The 17,819-nt window shown below is 65.9% G+C and overlaps 3 protein-coding genes and 1 long non-coding RNA gene across 8 annotated transcripts; 2 read left to right on the forward strand and 2 right to left on the reverse strand.

The window, feature by feature from the left end:
• The first annotated feature begins 17 nt into the window (after positions 1-17).
• On the forward strand, positions 18-8,310 carry GPAT2 (glycerol-3-phosphate acyltransferase 2, mitochondrial). The gene is made up of 24 exons (XM_039715603.1): positions 18-62; positions 226-265; positions 402-476; positions 1,551-1,633; positions 2,225-2,341; positions 2,678-2,751; positions 3,615-3,725; positions 3,834-3,953; positions 4,596-4,695; positions 4,768-4,901; positions 4,979-5,078; positions 5,152-5,358; positions 5,541-5,654; positions 5,826-5,911; positions 5,985-6,079; positions 6,180-6,250; positions 6,542-6,773; positions 7,060-7,208; positions 7,303-7,383; positions 7,463-7,591; positions 7,673-7,793; positions 7,880-7,930; positions 8,028-8,083; positions 8,163-8,310. The coding sequence occupies exons 1-24, from the start codon at positions 18-20 to the stop codon at positions 8,277-8,279; spliced, it is 2,508 nt and encodes an 835-aa protein (XP_039571537.1). The 3' UTR covers positions 8,280-8,310.
• Positions 8,305-10,921, reverse strand: FAHD2A (fumarylacetoacetate hydrolase domain containing 2A). Of its 2 annotated transcripts, XM_039715192.1 has the most exons (8): positions 10,878-10,921; positions 10,193-10,365; positions 9,618-9,834; positions 9,483-9,542; positions 8,876-9,038; positions 8,669-8,777; positions 8,512-8,599; positions 8,305-8,431 (listed from the first exon to the last, which is right to left on the reverse strand). In XM_039715192.1, exons 2-8 carry the CDS (start codon positions 10,360-10,362, stop codon positions 8,369-8,371), a joined length of 870 nt encoding a protein of 289 aa, XP_039571126.1. In that variant the 5' UTR covers positions 10,363-10,365; positions 10,878-10,921; the 3' UTR covers positions 8,305-8,368. The 2 variants fall into 2 exon arrangements, with proteins under 2 accessions (XP_039571126.1, XP_039571115.1); XM_039715181.1 differs by lacking the exon at positions 10,878-10,921 and having other exon boundaries at positions 10,193-10,578.
• A 526-nt stretch (positions 10,922-11,447) lies between these two features.
• LOC120504972 (calsenilin-like) lies at positions 11,448-15,924 on the reverse strand. 4 transcript variants are annotated; one of them, XM_039714998.1, is made up of 8 exons: positions 15,156-15,924; positions 13,317-13,441; positions 13,169-13,238; positions 13,023-13,093; positions 12,687-12,794; positions 12,519-12,611; positions 12,351-12,413; positions 12,090-12,137 (listed from the first exon to the last, which is right to left on the reverse strand). In XM_039714998.1, exons 1-8 carry the CDS (start codon positions 15,598-15,600, stop codon positions 12,090-12,092), a joined length of 1,023 nt encoding a protein of 340 aa, XP_039570932.1. In that variant the 5' UTR covers positions 15,601-15,924. The 4 variants fall into 4 exon arrangements, with proteins under 4 accessions (XP_039570907.1, XP_039570932.1, XP_039570922.1 ...); XM_039714973.1 differs by having other exon boundaries at positions 11,448-12,137; positions 12,519-12,561; positions 12,687-13,093; XM_039714988.1 differs by having other exon boundaries at positions 13,023-13,238.
• LOC120505081 lies at positions 15,481-16,758 on the forward strand. Its single transcript, XR_005628166.1, has 2 exons — positions 15,481-15,608; positions 16,519-16,758. It is a non-coding gene; the product is annotated as an uncharacterized LOC120505081 (long non-coding RNA).
• The last annotated feature ends 1,061 nt before the right edge of the window (positions 16,759-17,819 follow it).

A 17,819-nucleotide genomic window follows, 5' to 3' on the forward strand; every position in this document is an offset into this window, starting at 1 on the left:
AAAGGGAAAAAGAAAGGATGGTAAAAAAGGAGAATAAAAGCAATGGGACAAGAAAAAAGGAGGTGGGAAAAACCAAGAAAGAAATAGAAAGGACAAGGAAAAAAGGAGCGAAAAAAAAGGAGGGAAAAAAAAGGAGGGAAAAAGGCTCCACCACCCTTTTCCTAGTTTGTTTGTTTGCCTTTTGCCTCTTTCTCCCCTCCTTTCCCTTTGTTTCCCCCTTTCCAGGCAGTGGTCCCGGAGGTGCGAGGCCCCCGCCCCTCCGCAGGTGAACCGGGGCCCTTTGGGCCTTCCCAGGCCGCTGCAGCCCCGGGGCTTCGGAGGCTGGGGCCGGGGACACCGGGGGCCGGGGACACCGGGGGCCGGGGACACCGGGGCTGCTGGCCCTGAGGGGACGGGCACAGGGACGGGGACAGGGACAGGCCGGGAGCGCACGGCGGGGCTGCCCCGGTGTCCGCAGCGGTGCTGGGAGCCCAGAGGTGACCGGGACCCGTGGAGGGGCCGGGGGCTGTCCCGGGCCGGGGCCGTGGTGGGGCTGGGGGCTGTGGAGGGGCCGGGGGCTGTCCCGGGGCCGTGGAGGGGCCGGGGGCTGCCATCCCCCGGGCTCATCCCCCGGGCCGAGCCGGGCGTGGGGCCGGGCCAGGGGGTTCCTGTGGGGCTGTGCCGGGGTGCTGCCCCACACCTGGGCCTGGCGGGCCCTGAGGGTGTGCAGGGGCAAGTCCTCAAATCCTGCAGGGAATGTGGGGTGTGAGGGGTCAGTGTGGAGGGAGTAACACCCCAAATTCCCTGTAGGGCATGTGGGGTGTGAGGGGTCAGTGTGGGGGGAGGAACACCCCAAATTCCCTGTAGGGGATGTGGGGTGTGAGGGGTCACTGTGGGGGGAGTAACCACCCAAATCCCCTGTATGAAATGGGGCGTGAGTAACCCCTCAAATCGTGCAGGGAATGTGGGGTGTGAGGGGTCAGTGTGGGGGGAGTAACACCCCAAATTCCATGTAGGAAATGTGGGGTGTGAGGGGTCAGTGTGGGGGGAGTAACACCCCAAATTCCCTGTAGGAAATGTGGGGTGAGTAACCCCTCAAATCGTGCAGGGAATGTGGGGTGTGAGGGGTCACTGTGGGGGGAGTAACCCCCGAAATTGTGCAGGGAATGGGGGGTGTGAGGGGTCACTGTGGGGGGAGTAACACCCCAAATTCCCTGTAGGGGATGTGAGATGTGAGGGGTCAGTGTGGGGTGTATAACCCCCCCAAATTCCCTGTAGGGGGTGTGAGGGGTCAGTGTGGGGGGAGTAACCCCCGAAATTGTGCAGGGAATGTGGGGTGTGAGGGGTCACTGTGGGGTGAGTAACCCCTCAAATCCTGTATGGGATATGGGGTGTGTAACCCTTCAAATCCTGTAGGGGATGTGGTGTGTAACCCCTCAAATTCTGTAGGGAATGTGGGGTGAGTAACCCCCCAAATTCCCTGTAGGGGATGTGAGATGTGAGGGGTCAGTGTGGGGTGTGTAACCCCCTCAACCACCCCCAATTCCATAGGAGTTTTTTTGTGTCTGCAGGATTTATCCCAGGACCCTCGAGCACCAGTGCCTCTTCTTCTCCCCAGTTTGGGGGTGTCCCCCCAGCCATGACACCCCCCAAGGTATGTGACACCACAGGGACCCTCTGTGCCACCAGCCTGTCCCTCGTGAATCCTCTCCAAAATCATACTGGGGTCTTCTCATTTTCCCCCTCTTTTCTTCTCCCCTGCTACATTTTAAACCAAATTTACTTTTCTTTTTTTCCCTTCTTTTTTTAGAAAATGAAATTTGTTATTAGCCCCACCCCTCAGAAGGGAAGGGGGATCCCGATTTGGGGGCCAAGGAATTGGAATCCCCCTGACTCTGGAGGTGGGGATGGGAAGGGCTGATGAGGGGTCTGGGGTCTCCCCACATCCCACTGAGCCCCCCCAGGCCCATATTTCCCAGCTGATCCCACTGGATTTGGGTTAATCCCATGGGATCTGTGTCTTTGAGGGAGGGAATACCCAGTGCCAGGGTGCTGATCTCCCACAGCCAGGTTAGTTCCCCTACACCAGGTTGATCCAGGTCCACACAGTCACCCAAAAGTGCCACCAGCTTCTCCCAGCTAAAATTCCCTTATTCCTTGCCCACACCACAAGCGTGTTTTGGGGTGTTCCCACCCACATTTGGCATTCCCCGACGCCCCTTCCCCTTTTCCTTTCCCTGCTCAGATCCAAACGTGGAGCGGCCGCTCGGGCCCGAAGCTGGAAGTGTTCATCCCCTTCCTGGGCAAGTACCACCGGCCGGTTTCGGGGCGCTGCTGCCAGACCTGCACCCCCAGGAGCTGGGTAGGACACTTTGGGGTGCTGGGGAGGGGTCTGCACCTGCAGGGGTTTGTCGGGGTCAGCTGTTCAACATACAAAACCCCTCTGTACAGTGCTCCAAAGTTTTTCCCTTCACCTTGTGATTGCTACTACCATGCTACTTAAACTTTTGTGGCCTGTAATTCTTTATATAAGGCTGGCAATTTGCTCCGTGAATTAAGATCGAATTTCCAGGTGTCTTTGGCTTCCTGCCAGGGTCTGCGAGCCCCTGCCAGGGCTTTGAGACATCCAGGGCATCCAGAGAGATGTCCTGGCTTCCGACAGGGGTTTGTTAGGGGTTTATTCCCTTTTTCCTGCCAGGATGGATTCTACCCCGAGGACCTGGCCGCGCTGGGGTTCCGCGATGCCAGCCGCCTGACGGAGGCGGACACGCGGTGAGCAGGGAGGAGCTCTGTGCAGAAAACACCTGCACAACCACTTCTTCCCCCAAATATTTCACCACAGTGCCTGTGGGAAGCCCCCTCCATCCTCCCTGGTTTGTCGTTATCACAAACCAAGCTCGTCAATCAGTTTTGGGAGGGTGGAAGTGGCGCTTCCGAGGGTTTGGGATGTGCTCCACTCATGGGATTGGGGATTTGGGGTCGTGCCTTTGTTTGGAGTCTGGGTGGGAAGAACAGGGAGGTGGAGGGTTGTTCTTCTCTTGGCTCACAGGGAAAAGGGAAAACAGCCACTTCCCTCTGGAAGGAAAAATACCGGGAAAGGCAAAATTGTGGTTATCCCCCCTTTTCCTCTGGGCAGGAGCTGCCACAGAGCCATTTCAGATATTTTCATTTTTGAGGTGCCAGATTGCTTTAGCTCCATTCCCCTTTAGACAGCAATCCCTGGATTATCTGTTTTTTGCTTTTCTCCATCTGAAGTTGGGTCATTGTCCTCCATTCAGTTCCAAATGTTCCCAGTTTCACCTTTGGAACCCTTGGAAGAATCCATTGGGATCACAGGGAATGCAGTTCCCCTGTCCCACTCCAGCCCTTCCTGCATGCTCTGGGATGTCCCACAGCTCCCTCCCACCCTGCCCTCAGTGCACATTTGGGGCTAGATTGGGAAATTTCTGTGATTTGGGAATCCCAGGTTTGAATCCCAGCTTTCCTTCCTGCTGGGCAGCCTGAAGCATCAATTCATGCCTCAGCTGTGAAATGGGGAGCAATGTCCTGAATCTGGCAGAGGGGCAGGCTGGGGGGCTCTGATCCTGGTGGGAACCCCCCCTCCCGGCCAGGATGTCACCGTGTGTCCCCTCCAGGTTCCGGGGCTGGCTGGTCCGGAGGGTCTGTGGGTTCCTGGCAGCCTGGGAGTGGAAGATTCCAGCAGAGAGCGCCGGGGAGCTCCTGGCGCGGGTCTGCAGCAGCAGGAGGTGGGCGGGAGCAGCCGGGGCCATCCCTGCCCATCCCTTTGGAGCCCAGCTCTCTGCACCCCAACACGTGGGTGCTGGGGGCTCCCCCTGCCCTGCTCTCCCCCTCAGGGTGCAGGATGCTGCCTCCAGCCGGGAGCCTGGCTCTGGAGGGGACGAGGGATCCCGCAAGGAGGAGATCTGCCAGATCCTGAGGGAAATCCAGGCCCCGCTCTCCCCTCTGCTGCTGAGGTCACGCATCTTCCGGGGAAATTCTCTTGGGGGGTGGACACAGATCCTTTTGGGGTTTGGGGGGATGCACATGGATCCGTTGGGTGGTTTCCTGGGGTCCTTTTTGGGGCATTCTGGGATTTTGGGGGGATGCTCATAAGTCCATTGGGTGCTTTCCTGGGAGCCTTTTGGGGGATATTTTGGGATCCTTTGGCTGCACACAGATCCTTTGGCTGGCTGCCCTCCAGGTCCTCTCTAGTTCCATTCTCCCAATTCCTTCTGAGGAGCTGGGTGGGAAAATCCAAGCCTCACAGGAGGGAGGGAAGCAGAGAAAACTTTCATTTTCTTTTCCCCGTTCCATCACTGACAGCTGGGAATCCAGGGCTTCATTGCTTGTCTGATCCAGTGGGAATAAAGAGTACTTTTGAGCCATTAAAGGGCAGGTGTTCCCCTGGGAGTAAGAGCATTTTGGGATCCCAAAGTGGGACAGGAAGGTGGAGGGAATGCAGGATTCCCGATGCCAGTGGAAAGGAGGATGTCTCATCACACACAGCCTTTCACATGTGGTAAAAGCAGGAATTTTGAGCAGGGGGAAACTGAGGCAGGGAGGGTTTGGGGAAGCCCCATCCCCGGCAGGGTTCTTCATTCCCAGTTTCCCCACAGGCTGTGCCACTGGCTGCTCCCCAAGCTCCTGACCCGCCTGTTCCTGGGCGTGCAGCTGCACCGGGGGCAGCTGGAGATGGTGCTGCGAGCTGCCAGGACGGTAGGCAGCCCCGCCGGGCCCTCCCAGCCCCTTCCACCGCCAGCAACTCACCCCAGCATGCCTTGCCTGCAGCCCGAGGTGCCGCTGGTGTTCCTGTGCAGCCACCAGTCCCTGGTGGACGGGCCCCTGCTGTCCTTCCTGCTCCTGTCCCAGGGCATCGGGCTGCCCCGGGTGGCCGTGAGCGCCGGCACCAGCCCTGGCCTGCGGTGAGGCAGCACCCTGGGGTGCTCCCCGGGCACCCAGGGCCGTGCAGGCATTGCCCACGCTGTCCTTGCCTCGCCAGATCCCTGCTGCAACGCCTGGGAGGGATTTTCCTGCCTTCAGGAATGTCACCGGCACGGAGCGACCAGGATGAGGGGCTCCCTGGGGCTGTGCTGGACGCGGTAAGCGCAGCTTGGGCTGAAAATCCCCTCTGGATTGTGCTGGCAGCTCCCAGCACTCCCAGCCTCTCCCCAGTACGTGCAGGAGGTGCTGCGGGGCCGGCAGCCGCTGGTGCTGTTCCTGGAGGAGCCCTGGGCCGCCCTGCGGCTGGCGGAGCCCGCGCGGCGCTGGCTGCTGCGCCTGCTGCGGGCGCTGCGCGACGGCGCCGTGCCCGACGTGCTGCTGCTCCCGGTGGGCATCGCCTACGACCTGGCTCCTGGCAGAGTGGAGAGGGGTGGAGCGGTGAGAGGGGCTCAGGGGGTCCCCCCCCAAATCGCTGGCGCTGTCCCTTGGGGATCAGTGTTCCCCAAAACCTCTGGGAAGCACGGTCCCTAGGGAGCGGCGTAGCCCAGATCTCCGGGAGCATCCCTGGGGAGTGGCATCCCCCAAATGTGCTGCTGATCCCTCCATGCCATGCCTGGCAGCCCCCTCAGCCCCTCGGGGTCGGCTCCTGTCTCCGGGCAGCATTCCAGGCCCTGCTGAGCTGCCAGCACCGTGGCTGTGCCCAGGTGGATTTCTCTCAGCCCTTCTCCTTACGGGTACGGCAGATCCCTGCATCCATCCAGCACTGGGAGGCTCTTGGTGGGGTTTGGGCTGCCTGGGGGGATCTGGAATCCATCCCGGGGGAATCTGTGCTCCTCCCAGCCCTGGGTGAGCTCCAGGTGCTGAGGGCTGTGGGCACCCACGGGCTCCTTCATCCTCATTCCCAGGAATTTGTGGACAACAACCTGGTGGGGCCAATCCTCACCGGGAATCGTCCAGAGCAGCTGCTGCTTCCCACCATCCTGGGCAGCAGGTGAGGAGCTGAATTTTCCCCCTGGATCTCTGCTCCTGGCTCTCTCCTCACCCCTCTCTTCCTGCCTTCCCAGCCCACTGGACGTGGGCACCGTGGGGGCTCCGAGTCCCAGTTTGGGGAGCGAAGAGCAGATTTTGGTGACGGCGCTGGGGCTGCACGCCCTGAGCGGTGAGGGGGTCCCTGCCTCCCTTGGGACGGTGTTCCCTGCTCGGGAACGGGCTGGAGGTTGATCCCCCCTGGATAACGAGTGCCTCTCCCCCCCCTGCAGATTCCAGAGCCTGCTCTGCCGTCACGGCCGTGGGAATCACCGCGGCGCTGCTGCTCCACAGGCACCAGGAGGTGGGAGAAGGCTTCCATCCCCTCCCCTGGGAGCAGCATTCCCAGTGGGAATCCCCTCAAGCAGCATTCCCAGTGGGAATCCCTCCCCTGAAGCAGCCTCCCTGTGTCCCAGGCTGTGCTGCTGCCCCGGCTGATGTGGGATTTCTCGGAGCTGCTGGAGCAGCTGCTGCTGCGGGGCCGGGCCGTGGGCTTCTCGGGGCAGCTGCGGGCGCGGAAGGCTTCCATCCCCTCCCCTCGGAGCAGCATTCCCAGTGGGAATCCCTCCCCTGAAGCAGCCTCCCTGTGTCCCAGGCTGTGCTGCTGCCCCGGCTGATGTGGGATTTCTCGGAGCTGCTGGAGCAGCTGCTGCTGCGGGGCCGGGCCGTGGGCTTCTCGGGGCAGCTGCGGGCGCTGGTGGGGCACAGCCTGCGGCTGCTGCAGCCCCCCAGGGCCATTCCCGGGCCCCCCGAGGCCTCGGCCCGGGCACGGCTGGGCCGGCTGGCGGGCGGGGTCCGGCACCACCTGGCCGGGGAGGCCGCGGGAGGTGAGCGGGGACAGGGGGACACCGGTGGCACCGGGGAGCAGAGACACTGGGGGAATGGGTGAAGGGGTGGTGGCTGCAGCCCGGAGAGCACCAGGGGTGGGGTTTGTGTCGTGGGGGTTGATGGCAGCGGGATTTGGGGCAGCAGGTGGGTGGTGCCAGGGAGATTGGTGATATTGGGGATTCGGTGGCATTGGGGACATTGGGCACACAGGGGCTTATTGACACTGGGGAATGGGGATGGGGGGGTTCAGTGACTCCAGGGCAGGTGACACCCCTGTCCCATCAGCCTGTGCCATCCGTGCCCTGCTGCTGGAGGTGCTGCCAATCGTGGGGCCGCCCTCCAGCCCCACCAGGATCGTGCTGAGCCGGGCCGAGCTGCTCCAGAAGATCCTGGAGCTGCTGCAGCTGCTGCCCCCCACCCTGCTGGGGCTCCAGGTGGGCACACGGGGCTGGCATGCCATCCCCAGCCCTGCTGGGGCTCCGGGTGGGCACACGGGGCTGGCCTGCCACCCCCTTGCTGTGCCCCCAGCCCTGCCAGCCTCCCGACTGCCACAGCCTGCACATCCTGGACAAGCTCATCCTCGGGGGGCTGCTGGAGGAGGAGGAGGAGGTGGGTGACGCCGCGGGACCCCTGGTGGGGCACAGGGGCAGGGTGGCAGCGGGGTGAGGTGACAGCCTGCTGTCCCTAGGTGGACAGCGAGCGCTGGGGCTGTGACGTGGCCCCGCGCCGCCGCTCCTGGCGGGGACAGTCCCTGGGCTTCTTCAGCGATGACAGCGACAGTGACGGCGAGCACGGCGTCCCCAAGCAGTGCTACAAGGTACCGGGGGTCCCCCCGCTGGCCCCCAGGCTGTGGGGAGGGTGATCTCCCCCAAATCTGGCTGTGTGTCCCCCCCCACAGCTCCGTGAGCCCCAGGGCTTCCCCGGCTTCCTCCTCTTCCTCTGCCGCCTGCTGAGCCCCGTGCTGCAGACCTACGGCCGGGCCGTGCAGTTCCTGCAGAGACCCCCCTGGCCCCAGCCCGGTAGGACCTCCCCCCAACGTGGGGAACCCCTTGGGACTCCCTGGGACCACTGAGGCACAGGATCTGACTCCCCCTCCCCACTGCAGAGGAAGACTACGTGGAGGCGCTGCTGGAATTCCTGGCTGAGGATGAGGATGGTGAGTCAAAAAGAGGGGGGGGGTCCTGCTTTTAGTGACCCCCAAACCCAGCTGAGGGTTCCTGAGAGCTGGCATCTGGGGGTCTCTCTCCCCACAGGGTATCCTGACAGGAGCCTGGCCCTGAGCTCCCTGCAGAGTTTCAAGGACATGGGGGTAAGCACGGCTCCCCCAGCCCCCCAACATTGTGCTGCCCCCCTCTCCGTCCCCTCCTGACCTCCCTGTGCCCCCCCAGGTGCTGGAGGAGCTGCAGACCCCCACGGGACCCGCCCTGCAGCTCTCCCAGCCTTTCCAGTCTGCTTCCAACCGGGAGAAACTGGCAGCCTTCATCCACCAGTTCACCCAGCTGTAGCCCCCAGACCCATAAACGGGCACAGTGACCCAAAGGCTCCTGGATTTATTGACCCGGGGTGGGGGGCGCTGGGACCTGGGGTGCCACCATCACACCACCCTGTTGCAGATGCTGCCCAGCTCCTCAATCTCACACTGCACCTCGTCACCGCGCTGCAAGGAGGGGACACGGTGGCACCTGTCCCCACTGGGCTGCACCGTGTCCCCCCCCCTGAGCCCCCATTTCCCCTCACCTTGAGGAAAACGGGCGGTTTCCGAAAGACCCCCACTCCCGCAGGGGTGCCCGTCAGCAGGATGTCCCCAGGCACCAGCGTGACAAACCTGGGGGACACAGGGGCTGTCAGCCACGGCCCCCGGGGCTTTGGGGGTCCCTAGGCCCCCCGTTCCTACCGGGACACCCAGGCGACCAGGGCGGGCACCCCAAAAATGAGGTGCTGGGTGTTGCTGTCCTGCATGCGCTGCCCGTTGACGCTGCAGCGGATCCACAGCTTGTGCACGTCTGCAGGTGACACGGGGACAGTGCCACCGTGACCCCCGCGCGGGGAAAACCACGGGGGCAGCGGCTGAGGAAGGGTCAGGGTGCCACCCCCGCCCCACCTGGCACCGCCTCCTTGGTGACAATGGCCGGCCCCAGGGGACAGAAGGTGTCGAAGGTTTTCCCCAGCAGCCACTGCCGCCCGTTGCGCCGCATCTGCCAGTCCCGGGCGCTCACGTCGTTGGCCACCGTGTAGCCCAGCACGTGCTCCAGGGCCACCTCCTCCTGGGGACAGCGGGGACACGCTCAGGGGACACTCCCAGGGAGCCCCCGAGGCGGGGACACCCAGGGAAGCACCCAGGGGACACTCAGGGGACACTCGCAGGGGACATTCCCCGAGGTGGGGACACCCAGGGGACACTCCCAGGGAGCCCCTGAGGCGGGGACACCCAGGGAAACACCCAGGGGACACTCAGGGGACACTCGCAGGGGGCATTCCCCGAGGCGGGGACACCCAGGGGACACTCCCCGAGGCGGGGACACCCAGGGGACACCCTGGGGACATTCCCCGATGTGGGGACTCCCAGGGGACACTCCCAGGGAGCCCTCGAGGCGGGGACACTCAGGGGACACCCAGAGGACACTCGGGGGACACCCAGGGGACACTCCCAGGGGCGGGGACACCCAGGGGACACTCGCAGGGGACACCCCCGAGGCGGGCAGGGGTACCTGGATGTGCCGCCCCCTCTTCCCGATGACAGCCGCCAGCTCCACCTCCCAGTCCAGCTCCTGCGGGGACAGCAGGGCTGGGAGCGCCATCCCGGGGGGCTCTCCCGGGGCTGGGGGGGACACCGGGGTACCCACGCTGGTGTCCTGGGGGTGCACGATGTCATCGAAGGGGCCGGCGATGGCGCTGGGGAACTTGCTGAAGATGAGGGGCTCCCGGGGCACGCTGGCAGCCTGCTCCCGGCAGTGGTCGTGGTAGTTGAGCCCCACGCAGATCACCTTCTGGGGGTCCCCCAGCGGGGCCAGCAGCCGTGCCGCCCCCCGGGGCACGCGGTGCCGCCCCGACTGCAGCGCTCTGGGGGGACACGGGGGCATCACCCGCCCTGGGGGCGCCTCTGGGGGGGCTGCAGCTGCATTTTAGGGGCTCCTTTTAGGGATACCCACAGCTGAGGGGACACACAGGCTGGGGTCAGGCTGTCTTGGGGGGGGTCTCACATCATGGGGGGTCACCCTGATTTGGAGTGCCCATTTGGGGGGACAGCTCTTGGAGGTCACCCACTTTGGGTGGCCGCTCCTGTGGGGATGCCCCCGATTTTGGGGCTCCCTTTCCTTTTGGTGGCTCCCCCAAAAGAGCTGGGGGGGGGGGAGCGAGATTTGCAGCACCCACCTTTGGGGGTCCCCCAACTTTGGGGGTCCCCCTCGGCCTCACCCACCTCTGGGCGAGCTCCAGCCCGCGGGGTCCCATCTCCAGGAAGTCCCGCATGGATCGGGGCAGCTCGGGCTCCGCCGCGCTCAGATCCACCAGGTCCCCCCCGGGCGCCGCCTCCAGCCCCAGCCGGGGCCCCCCGCCCGCGGCCCCCCGGAACCGCAGCAGCCGCAGCATCCCCTGCGGCGGGGCTCGGCTGATCCCGGCCCCGGGGGGACCCCCGCAACCCCCCGGGGTGCGCCCCCCGCCCCGCTCGGTCCCGGGGGTGCCCCCCCATTTCTCGCCCGCTCAGTCCGGTCGCAAGGGATTCTCCAGCGACCCCAGAATCCCCCCAGCCCCAATCTAGGGGATCCCCCCGATCCCAGATCCCCCCGATCCCGGGCATTCTGCGTTCCCAGGGTTCCCCCCGTCCCCAGACACCCCCGATCTCGGAGGTCCCCCCCGATCCCCGGGGTATCCCCCATTCCCGGATCCCCCCCATTCCCGGGGATCCTCCCCGTTCCCAGGGATCCCCCCCGTTCCCGGACCCCCCCATTCCCGAGGGTCCTCCCCGTTCCCAGGGTTATCCCCCGTTCCCAGACACCCCCGATCCCGGAGGTCCCCCCCGTTCCCGGGCATTCCCTGTTCCCAGGGGTCCCCCCCGTTCCCGGGGTCCCCCCCGTTCCCGCCCCCCCAAGTCCCGGGGGTCTCACACACGGCCGCTCCCCCGCTCCGCCAGGGGGCGCTGCGGGCCCCGCCCCTGTCACGTGCCGCGTGACGTGAAGGCCCCGCCCGTTCGGGCCGCCCAATGGGAGTGCGCGGGGGGCGGGGCCAAATTTTCAATGGGAGCCAATGAGAGGAGAGGGTGCAGGGGGCGGGGCCGCGGGAACGGGACCGGGAACGGGAATGAGAGAGGGAACGGGACCGGGAACGGGAATGGGCATGGGAGAGAGAACGGGACCGGGAACGGGACCGGGAATGGGAACGGGAACGGGAACGGGAACGGGAATGAGAGAGGGAACGGGAACGGGAATGGGAATGAGAGAGGGAACGGGAACGGGACCGGGAATGGGAACGGGACCGGGAAAGGGAACGGGAATGAGAGGGGGAACGGGACTGGGAACGTGACTGGGAGTGGGAAAGGGAACGGGAATAGGAGAGGGAACGGGAACGGGAACGGGAGAGGGAACGAGACCGGGACCGGGAATGGGAACGGGAATGAGAGGGGGAACGGGACTGGGAACGTGACTGGGAGTGGGAAAGGGAACGGGAATAGGAGAGGGAACGGGAACGGGACCGGGAGAGGGAATAGGAGAGGGAACAGGAATGGGACTGGGAACGGGACCGAGCATGGGAGAGAGAACGGGAACGAGACCGGGAGAGGGAAAGGGAACAGGAATGAGAAGGGTAAGGGGAATGGGACTGGGAACGGGACCGGGATTGGGAACTGGGAACGGGAATGGGACTGGGAACGGGACACAGGCTGGGAGAGGGGACCGGAGCAGGGCAGGGGCCGGGCACCGCGCCCCTCTCACGCCCCCCGACTCCCTTTCAGCCCTGAACCGTCACCGTTTGTTTATTTACAAAACCCCCTCCCCGCGCGGCTGGGGCAGCAGGGGCTGTGCTCTGGGTCGGTGTTTGGGGGCTCCATCCACGGCTGCCACACGGAGACCCCACCCGGGGGTCCCATCTCTGGGGGTCCCCACGCCCCGGGGTCCCCCCTGGGTGGGGTTTGTGCCGTGCCAGTCCCTGCACCGCCGGGGGTGGGGGTCTCTCAAGGGGAGGCTCAGCCCCCCAGAAGGGGTCAGGCTGGCGGTGGCAGCACCGTGCCCGGGGGGCTCTGGTGGCATCCTCCTGGTCCTGGTCCTGGTCCTGTCCCGGGAGCCACGTGCTGCGTTTCTCCTGCCTCCTGTTTGCCCAAAGCTCTAGAGCACGCTGTGGAAGATCTGCATGGAGCTCATGATGTCCTTGTCCTGGGTGGGGGGGAGAGACACCGGAGACCCCCCTGTGAGCCCCCTCCTCTTGTCACCCTTTCCCTGTCCCCAGCGTCCCGCACTCGCCCCCTCCTGCCTGCCCGAATCCTTCTCCAGCCCCAGTTCAATGCCTGTCCCGCCACGTCCCTGCTCTGCTGATGAGGAAGAGGAGGATGAGGAGGAGATGAGGAGGAGGAGGAGGAGGGCACTCACCTCCTGGCACGCAGCCAGGAACTCCTCGAAGGTCACCACGCCGTCCCCGTTCCTGTCCATCTTCTGCAAGGCAGCGGGGCCGGGGCTCAGCGGGGCGGCCCCGGGGGTGGCCCTGGGGACACGGGGACAGCCTGGCCTGGGGACAGCCTGGCCTGGGGACAGCCTCACCTGGAAGAACAGCTCCACGTGCAGGGCGGGCGCGGCGGGCTCGCTGCAGCGGCCCATCATGGCATAGATGGCCTTCATGATCTGCAGCATGTCCTGGGGGGGCACACAGCGCGCTGGCAGCCCCCCCTCTGCCCGTCCCCACCCCCCCACAGTGTCCCCAGGTGTCACCTCCTTGCTGACGCAGCCGTCCTTGTTCACGTCGTAGAGGTCGAAGGTCCACCTGAGCTTCTGCTGCTCCGTGCCCCGCAGCAGCACCGAGAGCCCCACGGCGAAATCCTGCGGGGGGGCGGCGGGAGGGACCCTCACCGCACCCCGGCCGCGCCCCCCGCCCCGATCCCGCGCCGCCCCAGGCACTTCAGCCCCTATTGATCCCGGTATTTTTATCCCGGAGAGCCCGGCCGCAGCCGGGGAGGGGAGAGGAGGGCGAGGAGGAGGAGGAGGAGGGGGAGGAAGGATGTGATGAATCACGCTGCTGGCAGCGCCGTTCCCACCCGGAATTCCCACCTGGAAGCGCAGAGCCCCGTTGCGGCCGGCGTCGAAGGCGTCGAACAAGAAGTGGGCGTAGGAGCTGGCGTCTGCGGGGGCGGCACCGTGACACCCCGCTGTCCCCCCCGTCCCCCTCCCCGGGGCTCTGGGGACCCCCGACTCACCGCCTTGGGGGAAGAAGCGCGAGTAGATGAGCGTGAAGGTCTCCTCATCCACGAGCCCGCCGGGGCATTCCTGCCAAGGGAGCGGCGCCGGTGACCGCGGGGGCCGCGGGGAGCCGCGGGTCGGGGGGCGCGGGGACCCCCGACTCACGCTCTTGAAGCCTCGGTAGAGCGACTGCAGCTCGGCCTTGGTGAACTTGGTGCGAGCCAGCAGCTGCTCCAGCTCCTCGGGGTGGTGCCGGGCGCTCGGCAGCTCCACGTCGGCGTCGATGCTGTCTGCGGGGGGAGACCCCGGGAAAAACCCCTTAGGGACCCCCCCTGCGCCCCAAAACACCCCAAGACCCCCTTAGAGGTCCCCCTGCACCCCAAACCCACCGGGAAAGAAACCCTTAGGGACCCCCCCTGCGCCCCAAAACACCCCAAGACCCCCTTAGAGGTCCCCCTGCACCCCAAACCCACCGGGAAAGAAACCCTTAGGGACCCCCCCTGCGCCCCAAAACACCCCAAGACCCCCTTAGAGGTCCCCCTGCACCCCAAACCCACCGGGAAAGAAACCCTTAGGGACCCCCCCTGCGCCCCAAAACACCCAAAGACCCACCTAGGGACACCCCTGCACCTCAAACCCACCTGGAAAAACCCTTTAGGGACCCCCCCCCTGCGCCCCAAAACCACAAATAGCCACTTAGGGACACTCCTGCACCTCAAATCCACCTGGAAAAACACCTTAGGGACCCCTCCTGCGCCCCAAAACACCCAAAGACCCCCTTAGAGATCCCCCTGCACCCCAAACCCACCGGGAAAAAAACCCTTAGGGAAACCCCCTGTGCCCCAAAACACCCAAAGACCCCTTTAGAGACCCTCTGCACCTCAAACCCACTCGGGGAAAAACCCCTTAGAGACTCCCCGTGTACCCTAAACTCCCAAAGACCCCCTTAGGGACCCCCCTGCACCCCAAACCCACCGGGAAAAACCCCCTTAGGGACCCCTTCTGTGCCCCAAATCCCCAAAGACCCCTTTAGAGACACCCCTGTACCCCAAATCCACCAGGGAAAACCCCTTTGGGACGCCCCTTCCCCCAAAAAAACCCCAAAGACCCCCTTAGCGACCCCCCCCTGCGCCCCAAAGACCCCCTTAGGGACCCCCGGTGCCCCCGGCCACGGCGGGTGTCGGTCCCGGGGCTCCGAACGTTCCCGAGCCGCCTCTCGGCCGGAAGGTAATTAATAAATGATGCTTCATTAATAATTGCAGCCCGGGGAGCCCCTGCTCAGCGATTTTTGGGACGGGGCCGCGAGCCCGGAGCGTTCCCGGGGGAGACCCCCGGCTCGGGGTGTGAGGGGGCTCGGGGGGGCTTTGGGGGGGTCCCTGTGCTCAATCTCAGGGGGTTTGGGGGTCGCGACCCCCACCTCGGGGGGCTGCTTGGGGTCAGTGCCAGCTCAGAGCCCTCCCGGCCCACCCTGGGGAGGTTTGGGGGTCACTGGGGGTCCCTCCTGGGGGTTCACGGGGGGGGGGGGAGGTCTTGGGGATGGGGGTCCCCAGCCTGCGTGTTTTGGGGTGGGGGTCCCCATCCCCGGGTGTTTGGGGGGGTCTCTGGGGGTCCCCGTCCCTGATATTTGGGGGTGAGGATCTCCATCCCCGGTATTTTGGGGCGGTCCTGGGGGGTCCCCCCATCCCGGGTGTTTTGGGGTGGGGGTCCCCATTCCCAGGTTTTGGGGCGCTCTCGGGGGTGGGGGTCTCCATTCCCGGTGTTTTGGGGTGGGGGTCCCCATTCCCGCTATTTTGGGGCGCTCTCGGGGGTCCCCCCTCCCGGAGGGGCTGCAGGGGGGGTTGGGGGTCCCTGCCCTCTCCCCCCAGCCCCAATCCCCCTCCGTCCTTCCCCCCAACCCCAAACCCCGCTCGCGCTGCCCGGGGAGCTCGCGGAACCCTCATTAATTAGCCCTAATTAATTAATAACCGTGGCTAATTGGGGCTGGGGGCGGCGGGGAGGGGGTACCTTCGGCGGAGATGGGCTCCAGGATGCCGAACTGCTTGAGCACGGCGATGAAGAGGAGGATGAGCACGGCCACGGCGCACAGCTCCATGCCCTGGATGCCCATGGCCCCGGGGGCACCGGGGGGCACCGGGGGGGGCACCGGGGGTCCCCCAAAGCCGGCGGGGCTCTGCGGAGCTGCGGGAGCGCGCCCGCTGCTGCCCGTGCCCGTCCTGCCCTCCTCCCCTTCCTCCTCCTCCTCCTCCTCCTCCTCCGCTGGCGCCCGGCCCTGCCGTGGTTTCTGCACTTTCCCAAAGAAACTTTTGGGGTTTTTTTTGGGGTTGGGTTTTTTTTGGGGAGGGGGTTCGGGCGCGCCCCCGCAGCAGCCGCGGGTGTGGCGGTGGCAGCGGGCCGGTGGCACCGGGGGGGGAGGCTCCCGTGTGCCCCCCCGGCCGGGGATCGATGGCATCGATGGCCGTGAGTAAGCAGCGCGGGGGGGAAACTGAGGCACGGAGCGCGGGGGCGGGGGTCCCGCAGCCCGGGGACATGGCGCTGCGCCCCCGGGGGTGTCGCTGTCACCTCCAGGGTGCCCCCAGTGCCCCCTCAGTGCCGAGGTGGCCCATGGCCAGGGCCCGGGGACATTGTCGCTGTGCCCAGTGTCCCTGTCTCCAGGGCTGTCCCTGACCCCGCAGTGTCCCTGTCCCCCCAGGATTGTCCCTGTCCCCTCAGTGTCCTTGTCCCCAGGGCTGTCCCCAGTGTCCCTGTCCCCCCAGGATTGTCCCTGTCCCCTCAGTGTCCTTGTCCCCAGGGCTGTCCCCAGTGTCCCTGTCCCCCCACATTGTCCCTGTCCCCCCGCAGTGTCCTTGTCCCCCCAGGGCATCCCTGTCCCTAGAGTGTCCCTGTCCCCAGGGCTGTCCCTGTCCCCGGAGTGTCCCTTCCCTAGAATGTCCCTGTCCCCCCAGAACTGTCCCTGTCCCCTCAGTGTCCCCGTCCCCCCAGAGTGTCCCTGTCCCCAGAATTGTCCCTGTGCCTTCAGGGTGTCCCTGTCCCCAGGGTGTCCCTGTCCCCAGGGCTGTCCCTGTCCCCAGAGTGTCCCTTCCCTAGAATGTCCCCGTCCCCCCAGACTGTCCCCGTCCCCACAGTGTCCCCGTCCCCAGGGCTGTCCCCAGAGTGTCCCTGTCCCCTCAGTGCCATTGTCCCCTCAGTGTCCCTGTCCCCTCGGGTCCCATCTCCCATCCCAAACCTCAGCCCCCCCCGGGACCACCGGACCCGCTCTGGGGGCGTGGCCACATAAAAGGGCGTGGCCACCACAGGAGAGGCGGGGCCACCGGCAGGGGCGGGGCCACCGACAGGGCGTGGTCATTCACGGGGGCGTGGCCATTCACAGGGGCGGGACCACCGATAGGGGCGGGGTCATTCACGGGGGCGGGGCCATCGGGGGCGTGGCTCGGTGGCTGTGGGCGTGGCCCCGGTGGTGGCGCGCCGCTGCCTCTGCCGCTCCCGCCGTCCCGCCCGGCGTCACTTCCGCTTCCGCCCGCGCCGGAAGAGCCGCCAGTCTCGCCGCCATGGCCTCAAGGTTACTGCGGGTGAGCGCGGCCCTGCGGCTCCTGCCCGCGGCCACCGCCCGCGCCGCGCCCGCCCGCCACCTCGGCGTGCCCGGTGAGCGGGGACGGGGGAGCGGGGAGGCGGGGGGAGAGCGGGGGGGAGCGACCACCCCCGCGCCTGTGTGTCCATCCCTGTGTCAGTCTGTCCCCGTGTCTGTCTGTGCCCGTGTCTGACCACCCCCGTGTCTGTCCCTTTGTTATCCGTGTGTCCATCCCTGTGTCTGTCCGTCTCTGTGTCCCTGTGTCCATCCATCCCCCTGTCCCCGTGTCCGACGTCCCACCTGTTCCTGTGCCCTTGACCGTTTGTCTGTCCCGTTCTGTCCTTGTGCTCTGTCCCACGCTGTCCGTGTCCCTTTGTCGTCCATCCCCCTGTCCCTGTGTCCGTCCTCCCACCCGTGCCTGCCCGCACTGTTTGTGTGTCTGTTCCTGTCCCCTTGTCCGTTTGTCTGTCCCCTTCTGTCCTTGTGCTCTGTCCCACGCTGTCCGTGTCCCTTTGTCCCTCTCCGCCATGCGTGTCCCCCTGTCCCACGCTGTCCCTCCTTGTCCCCCTGTCCCTGTCCCCCTGTCCCTGTCCCCTGTCCCACGCTGTCCGTGTCCCTTTGTCCCTCTCCGCCATGCATGTCCCCTCATCCCCCTGTCCCTGTCCCCTGTCCCACGCTGTCCCCGTCCCCCAGGTGAGGAGGACAACAGCTACGTGGTTTGGTTCTGGCTGCACAAGGGCGAGGCCCAGCGCTGCCCCTCCTGCGGCGCCCACTACAAACTGATCCCGCACGAGCTGCCCCACTGAGGGCCCCCCGCCCCAAAACCGCCCCCCCAGGGGCTCTGGGACCCCCACCCCGCTCGGGGGCCGGGTCCCGCTGACCCCCAGCTCCCCCCATAAAGAGGTTGTGTGAGAGCCTGGCTGTGTCTGTGCTGGGGGGGTCCCCGTGGCTGGGGAGGGGGCGGGGGGCTCTGAGGGGCGCTGCTTGGGGTGGGGGGACCCCTCCTCACCGTGCCTCTGCGCCGGGGGGGTCCCGTGGGTGCTGTGTCCCCTCTGGGCTCCGGGAGGCGGGGAGGGTCCCACAGCCCCCCCCCACACACACTC

Source organism: Passer montanus, unplaced genomic scaffold, assembly GCF_014805655.1.
Source record: "Passer montanus isolate IOZ18808 unplaced genomic scaffold, ASM1480565v1 scaffold101, whole genome shotgun sequence".
Lineage (NCBI taxonomy): Eukaryota > Metazoa > Chordata > Aves > Passeriformes > Passeridae > Passer > Passer montanus.